The 9,073-nt window shown below is 43.5% G+C and overlaps 1 protein-coding gene across 3 annotated transcripts in view; it reads left to right on the top strand.

Moving 5' to 3' along the window:
* Positions 1-9,073, top strand: part of LOC137431293 (histone-lysine N-methyltransferase 2C) — a 303,001-nt gene that overhangs the window by 257,324 nt on the left and 36,604 nt on the right. For all 3 annotated transcript variants that reach the window (XM_078781817.1, XM_078781819.1, XM_078781818.1), the window contains exons 45-46: positions 8,297-8,472; positions 8,766-8,911. In XM_078781817.1, coding sequence (XP_078637943.1) covers positions 8,297-8,472; positions 8,766-8,911 — 322 coding nt within the window. The remainder of the gene's footprint in view (positions 1-8,296; positions 8,473-8,765; positions 8,912-9,073) is intronic.

Genomic DNA, 9,073 nt, shown 5'->3' with positions numbered 1-9,073 from the left:
AATGTGAATAGGGGATTTCACAATGGCAGGCCATGGCCAAGCTTTTGTAACATATTTTACACCATCTTTGGAATTGTGCTGAGTTGTGTAAGAATTGAATGGCAGCGGGGGGAGGAATTGTGTTTTGGGGTCTTGTGGGTGGGGAAGGTGTGTGTGTCCGCAGGTACGGATCAAGCTCTGAGGAGCGATGCCTGCGGCCCCCCTCTGTGGCAATAACCCCTGGCAGCCAGTGGTATCTGGAAATTGGAGCTTGTCGGTGGAGGGTCTGGTTGGGCGCTGTGGGGTAACAGAGATCCCCGGTGACCCGTGTAGCTGCGCGGAAGCAGGAGGCCACGGAGGAGCCTGGTGTGGAGACCCTCACCGGCGAGGTAACGGCGGAAAGGGGCTGTTGGGCTGTCACGGGGCCAAGAGGTAAAGGGGGGGAGGGGGGGGGCAATGAACTTGGAAGTCGGTTGAATTGTTTTGGGACTGCGGGCACCACAGCCTGAAGCGCCCCCACCATCTTGTTGTGCGGTACCTCCCCGCTGCCTAGTGAGGAATTAAATGCACACCACATGTATATGACACCAATGCCATGGTCCTGCAGGGGGGTGAAATAAGTGCTTGAAATGATTTGGTGTCGTAATGATTTTTGGAATGAGTATGCGTGGTTCAGGGGTTTGTGTTGAATGAATGTAGGCGAAATCCACCGAGCCATGTCACTCACCTGTAACACCTGGACAGGGCCTGTGGAAATTTATGGGCGCATTGGGATGGCCCCGCAGGTAAGGTTGTGTCTCGTGGCATCCACCGGGGGACGTGGTCTGTAGACTGTGGTTGTACAAATGTTTAGAGTTTTGGAATTTTTTGCAAGTTAAGGGTAAGTGTTGTGGTGAAGTAGATTTTGGTGTGTTGTTGTTTCCTCCCTCCACAGGATCAAGGAAGAAAATGTACATATTTGTTTGCATGACTGTTAAGGGGTTTAGCATGTTAAGAAGCACAGGTAGGAAGTCTGACACTTCCCACAGCCCTCTTGATTTATTTCATAGGTTAATTAAGTGTGTGACAGTAAGTGTTAAGACTGGAATTGTAGCGCCTGCAGTGAACCTAGCAGGAACTACGGTTCCGGGGGGGGGGGGGGGGGGGGGGGCTGTGTTATGTCGGTAGGGTAGTGATATGTAGAGCCAGATAGATCTGTGTAGGTAACGTGCTTCGTCTGTCGCGGTAAGGAATCTACCTTGTAATAAGTTTCATGTGTAGGCGTTTTGTCGGGTAAGAGTATAGTTGTGAGCATACCAGGATGTTCGAGTGATAAGTAGCATCGCGATTTAAGAATAAAGCCCCTGTATGTCTCACCTGGTCAGCCAAACCTTTGTCCCGTATGGCAATGCACACCTGTAGACACTTAGTTAGGATCTCCTTAGTGCAACATTAAATGACTCCCTTCCCTGACAGTGACTTTGAAAGACGAACAGGCAAGGAAACCAGGCCGGGGCACCGCCGATGATGGCCGCCACCAATTACACCTCCGACAGGCCTAACCACATTGAGTGCCACGCGCTATCACCAGCTGCTCCTACGAGCTATCACCACGCTACATGCTGTCACCACGCTACGGTCCTGTGATTGGTCGGCGCGCTGGGCGCGAACCTCCAGCCAACGAGTGCGAGAGGCGCGAAGCTGGAAGGTTCGGTGGAAGTCACTGGTTGGTAGCACGCCAAGGTTGACGTCACCGAAAAGGTTATTTAAGGGAGCGCCGAACGCCATTTCACCCCGGTCTCTTCTTCGTCCTACGCAGCTCTGGCAGTTTCTAGCGGCTCTTGCATCTCTTGCGGTTCGTGCTCTTGTTTGCGCAGCTAGCCCTTTGGTCTCTTCTTCGTCTTGCGCAGCCCGAGTTGAGTTGAGTGATAGCCCGAGTGGAGTTCGCTTGCTTCTTGCACGTTTGCTTCGGGAGAGCTGACTGGGATGTGGCAGGCCGATCGTGTGTGAAGATCGACCTCGCTTGGAGCCGCTAGCCTGCATTGGACGCGTGGTGCTTTCCCTGCTGTGGGACCTCGTGGGTGCTTTGGAATTTGGAGCAAGGCCTGGTGGCGCGCGAGCATGAGCGGAGCTTGGAGCCGCGTGGTGGACGATTCCAAGACAAGAAGAGGGACAGATAAGGCCAATCCCCATTACATTTTACACAACGTGTTCTTTTCCTTTAATTCATATTCCTGTGTCTCGTTTCTGATATCTGTCGTGTGGGGACGTCCCAATTTAGCCTTCTTATTAGTTAATATCACGTTTTCCTGTCCCTGCGTTTCGTTTCAATAAACCCTTGTATTATTTTCTGTATATATTCCTGAACGCAGTTTCCGTGTGAATGAATGAATGATCGTTTTAAGGCCATTTTCCCCGCTAGAGCGGGGGTTAGCCTTGCGGGCCCCATGACAATCATGGTTCCCTGTTTTGAGGCAATGTTTTTATGGCCGGATGCCCTTCCTGACGCCAACCCTTGGTCATGCTCTTACGATGCGCAGGGATAGGGTGTACCTATTCTAAACCGGGGTGCACATCGGGATCATTCATCCCAGCAAGCTGGTACTCAATTTGCCGACCTCGGAAGGATGACAGGCTGAGTCAACCCCCCTGGCGTTAATTCAGCGATCGACCGGGATTCGAACCCAGGATCCTAGGATCCCAAGCCGGCACCCTAACCGTTAAGCCAACACCAGGCTGGAATGGCCAAGTCAAAGCCTGGATCTAAATCCCATTGAGATGTTGTGGGGGGATTTGAAACGAGCTGTGCATGCAAGAAACCCCTCAAACATCGCACAGCTGAAATAATTCTGCCTGGAGGAGTGGGCAAAAATTTCTCCCAGTCGATGTCAGAGACTGGTAGACAGTTATAAGAAACGCCTACATGAGGTTGTTTCTGCCAAAGGAGGCAATACCACCTATTAGAGCCAAGGGTGTACTTACTTTTTCCACATGCAAAATTTGCATTTATGTTTATTTAAATTATACAATGGACTACAAAATGTAAGTGTTTCATGATATTTGTTATATTATATCACCTTTATCTGTCAATATTGTTGAAATGAAGATCAAATAGCTGTATGTTGAAATATGTTGAAAAAGTCAAAACTTTACATGGGGTGTACTTACTTTTTCACGTGACTGCATATAAATAAATATATATATATATATATATATATATATATATATATATATATATATATATATATATATATATATATATATATATATATATATACTGTATCCAGTATATGTTATGGAACACTGCTCAACAACTACTGGAGATTGTAATAACACAAGTAAACATAAAATTAATCAAATTGAATGAGAACATCAGCCAAAAGAAGGAGAAGATGTAGAAGAATGTGAATCCTGGACAATACCACCACATAATGTGCTCATTCAATGATAAGCTTATGGCTGCTAAACACTACATTATTAAAGTTAAGGAAAGGAAACTTAAACGTGATGAAATGTTATGCAACCATATAAAACCATCTCAAGATAATACACCCATTGTAAACAATAACCAGGTAACTCCAACCACCACTCCCAACCACTTCAACCACTTCACTCCAACCACTTCTGACCAACCACTACAACCACTTCTCCAACCACTCCATCTCCAACCACTCCAACCACTTCCAATCACTTCTCAAACCACTTCTGACCCACTTAAGCATAAACACAAAAATCGACATTATCGTAAAAAATAATACACAAACCGCAGACATCATTACATACCGAACCGTTCCTCCATGGAAATAAACACAGCTGAGGTTGAAAATAGTCAAACAAACAACAATAGAACTTCTACTACAACCAAACTTGTAGATCTACCTAAACTAGGGATCATCAATCTTTCCAATCATTCCCTCAGTGAGGCGGAAATAAACCTGTTCTCTAAGGGTTTAAAATTTTGCCCAATCACTCCACAAATAGACCAATTACAATTGAAAGAGGATTTAAAAGATTTCTGTCGGCGAATGACATTAAAGGCACACTTTGCTAAAGTACACCCAGCACCATCAACACCACAACAAACAACACCAACAAACACGCATACAATCACATACACCGATACTAATACACCACAACTCACTTTACCTAAACCAAAAAGCACTTGGACACCACGTGTTGACAATCCATATCTACATGTCTATATGGAACAAGTGAGCAATGAAATTGAAAAGGTGGCACAAAAATATAATTGTTCCAGACATAAGGACAATCTTACAAAGGCAGAGCGACAAGCACTTCACAATCTCCAAAATAATGAAAATATAGTCATAAAGCCAGCAGATAAAGGTACTGCCATTGTCATTATGTCGACTATCGATTACGTTGCAGAAGGTAATTGTCAACTCCATAGTGATACTTACAAAGAGCTCCCATCCGACCCTACCCTTTTACATCTTGAAGAGGTTAAAAGGGTAGTAGATTCTATTCGGGTGGATAAAACCATCAAATCTCGCTTGGTTCCGAAAGATCCTCATTGCCCTAGCCTTTATTTTCTTCCTAAAATGCACAAGGTAAACAATCCAGGTAGACCAATCGTATCTGGCTGCACATGTCAAACTGTTCTAATATCAAAATTTGTTGACTGTCATTTACGTCCTCTCGTGATGAGTCTCTCTTCATACCTCAAGGACACGACTAGTTTTCTGACCCACATCCAAGGATTGAACAGAATATACTCACCTTTCAACTCCCAAACCATTTTAGTCACAGCAGATGTTACATCCCTCTACACTAATATTCCACATTCAGAAGGCCTGTCTGCATGCCGCAAAGCACTAGATACACGACAAGTCCCAATACCACCTACTCAGGACCTTATGCGCCTATTAGAACTGACACTCAAACTGAATAATTTCCAATTCAACGGACGACATTACATTCAAACTCAAGGTACCGCTATGGGTACCCCTGTTGCACCATCGTACGCTAACATCTTCATGGGAATGATAGAGGCCAAGATCTATGCACAACCTCATCACGGCATCCTGGAAAAATCCTGGGTACGTTATATTGATGACATCCAGTTCATCTGGTCAAAATCCCCCCCGTAGTCTCGCACAATTCCAAAATGAATTAAATTTGATTCATCCGACCATCAAGTTTACATTCGACAGCTCACAGTCCGAAGTTCACTTTCTCGACACATCACTCACACTTCAAAATAACAGACTCGAAACAGAACTATACACCAAACCAACAGACACTCACTCTTACCTTCTCCCTTCTTCATCTCATCCTAAACATACAATTGCAAGCATACCATACAGTCAAGGACTCGGAGTAAGACGCATTTGCTCAACAAAAATGGCAGAAGAAACTTCTCTCTGCCAATTAGAAACACACTTCATTGCAAGAAACTATGACCCTCACTCTGTGAAAGAAGCAATAAACCGAGCAAAACGCATACCGAGAGCAGACCTTCTGACTTACAAACCCAAACCTGCAACTAACCGTGTCCCACTAGTAACCACCTATTCTCCTACCTCATCCCAATTGCCAAGTATTATGAATAAGGCCCTTCCTCTCCTCCATCAATCAGAAACACTCGGCACCACATTTCCTCAACCTCCACTAACATCATTTCGACGTGGTCGGACACTCACGGACCTCTTGGTAAAAGCAAAGCACCCACAGCCCCACAACAAACAAACTAGGATCCCTGGCTTCTATGAATGCACAGCAAATAAATGTATTATTCACAAGCATTTACGAGAAGGAAACAAATTTTGTAGTCCAAGCACTGGACAAAAATTCCCCATCACCTCCTATATGAACTGCAAATCTACATGGGTCATATACCTAATCACTTGCCAAAAGTGCACCAAACAATATGTTGGAAAAACTGAGAATACACTCTACACACGATTTAGTAACACCCGGTCAGAAATCAATAACTTCCACACCAGTCAGGGCAAATCTCTACCTTACACGATACACTTTAATCAACCAGATCACTATAAATGTCATTCAGATCTCTGCCATTGAATCAATCACAAATCGATCACACACCACGATTCTGAAACGTGAGTCCTTTTGGATACATAAACTTCGGACAAAAATCCCTCATGGCATAAATTTTGATGATTAAAGAATGTTCCTACATCAACCCAATCAAATCATTAACCGTAACCCATTCATTCACTCATTCACTCATTCATTCATTCTACCTTTATATGTCATTTATATAAATATATAAATAAATATATAAATATATTATATGAATATAAATGGTATATGAATATATGCTTGTGTGTTTATGTATGTATGTATCTCTATAGTTGTATATGCACGTGCACCAACTGTAACGCGAACGGTAACTTTAAGCTGTGCTTCACTTCCGCTGAACTTGGGGACGGTGAGTGAGCTTTAGCGTGGCTCTTCCTTTTGTATGCATTTTCTACACATATCACACATCTTACACACATATCACTATACATACTTGTCTGATATACATGCCTGTTGTTTCTGAAGACTAAGAAGAAGACCTTTGTTGGTCGAAAGCTTGTCGAAAATTAAAGATCGACCGTCCTGAAGCTACGTCCGCGTCTGATTTAAACTCCCGATTATATGTATGTGTATATATATATATATATATATATACATACATACATACATACATACATACATACATACATACATACATACACACACACAGAGGTGGATACTTCGAGACCTGGGAGGGGTCCATTCCACCTTCTAAAACGCACATATGGAGATATTTATATTGCAGCTTTATCGGGACATCGGTGTTTGTAACAGACACCTTGTTATTGCAAAGTGCAGTGCAAAGAAAAAGACATGGCATCTGAAAATACAACTCAGCAAATACAAATTTGCCTAAACAATCAAAAAGAGTGCAATTTACATGCACAAACATGGTTTGTTTTTTTAAATACCCTTACTCGACGAATTGTTCTGTTTGGTTTTGGAACAATGTGTGCAGTAATATATAGGTGTTGTCAATTTTTACCTACTCGACATGAAGCCGCTTGTAACTCACCAGCCATCTTCCTATAAGGCTCTTGCTGATGCTCTCTTCATTTTTGTTTGTACGAAGTTTTTCACTTTTTTTATACTTCTACAGCCGAAGGCCACAGGCATGTTTTGTGGTTGTCATTCAGGTTGTCCATACGTCCTTCTGTGCATCCATCCCTTATCGGTATATTGTTACCACAATAACTTGTCAACCACTGAAGCGATTTCAACCAAACTTGGCACAAGTATGGACTGTCGTATAAAAGATGAACTGATGTTATTTTGAATTCAATAGGTAAAAAGTCAAATGGGGGCTAAATATAAAATTATACTCTTTCGTGAAAAGAGAGAGAAAATGAAAAGTTATTGCAGTGAACTCAGGCTGCAAGTCCACTTTAAAGGAGGATTATGCAATCCGAAGATGAAACACCATGTGGCCTAACACACATGTGTACACACAAACACACACACACACACACACACACACACACACACACACACACACACACACACACACACACTTCTACAATTACCTGGGAAAGCTAATAAATGAAATGCTTATGTTGTTATAGAAAGTCCAAGACGGTCACTTTCTGAATGTCAGCATCCACATGTTTGGCATGTTTTGTTTGGAATGGAGCCAGGATGAAACTTTTTGCTCAGAGAGAAACCAACCCCAGGTTTCTGCTGGGTGCATGCAGTCCACCAGCAACCTCCTTCTGTTGAAACTTCCAAAATCCAGGATCACTGCTCACCTCCGCTCATTCATTCTTTTTTCCCACCTGTGGAACCAACTTCCACATTCTCTTCAATCTCATTCTTCCCTTCAGGTCTTCATGGAAGCTGTTCACCACCATCTCAGATTATCCCTCATCTAAAGTAATGATATTTTCTATTCCCTATAGTCACCCTTTCCCATGCCCACTTCATTCCAAATTCCCAGTTTTTCTTCCTGATATTTTGCTTCTGTATCCATCCTCTCCACCTGTACATGCTCCCCTTCCCCTATTTCTTCCCCACATTCTTTATCTCTGTTCTGTCACTCAACACTGCTTTTGGTGTCCCTCCTCCCACCCCCACCGCCCTCTCCCTCTCCCTCTCTCTTTCTACTATTCCTTTGGTTCTGTTACATCCTGATCCATTCTATGTTCTAGCTCCTCCACAAGCCTTGACTTTGTACACAAACACTGTTTTACCACCACAGTCCAATAAGCTTCTTTTTTTTTAATGAGCCAGTGCTGGGTCCACTAAGTTTTGGCCAGCACTTTTATCTCAAAAATTTGTATTCAAATGTCCTTCGCAGGCTGTGCTCAGAAAGCCGGGATGAGCGAGACTCACCAGACAGCGTGGTTCCAGCTTCATCCCCTGAAAGTGTCCTCGGGCCTGAGGAGCCCTCACGCTTCCCGGACCTCGGAGAGATCCCACCTGAGCCTTGTCTCTCGCCTGTAATTCCCATCCTACCCAGTGCTACAAACACAGGTATCTATGGTATTAACAAATACTATGTTGATCCAGACCTCACTTCTTTATATGAATCCTCCGTGAAAGTCAATATGAATGGCATTTTTCAAAGTGCACATGTCGGGTTCAGAGGTTCTGTCCGAGTCATAATAATTCGTTCAAAGTTTGGCTTTTCCGTAACTTTACCCACACATCTTTGTAATTGCTTTTTTAATACCATTTGTCCCTACCAACCTCCCAATTCACATACCACTGTCATTTGTCATACTTTTGACCTTCAATACTCATCTGCATTCTTTCCATTCTGACAGTTGAATCACTGGGTGGAAGGCTTTCATCCCTGCCAGTAGTACCGCTCAAAGACCCAGGCAGACTTTGTGGTCCGCCAATACCAAGAAATGCGCAGCGGCTCAACCAGACCAGCATAACACTCACCTTATCTGCTAGTGCTGCAGAGGTGTGCCGCAATTTCATTTCAACTTTACTTTTCACTTTTTGACTGAATTTCTCATAGACGTTAAAATGTTGCTTCTGTCTCAAAATTAGGGCTTGCTGTTGTTGCTCTAGAAATTTGTAACATTTGTAGTTGGGGGATTTTTTTCCCCAAGTAAGCAGGGCA

The sequence above is a fragment of the Myxine glutinosa genome, chromosome 7 (genome assembly GCF_964187855.1).
Source record: "Myxine glutinosa chromosome 7, kmMyxGlut1.1, whole genome shotgun sequence".
Lineage (NCBI taxonomy): Eukaryota > Metazoa > Chordata > Myxini > Myxiniformes > Myxinidae > Myxine > Myxine glutinosa.
This window is presented reverse-complemented; position numbering and strand designations above follow the sequence as displayed.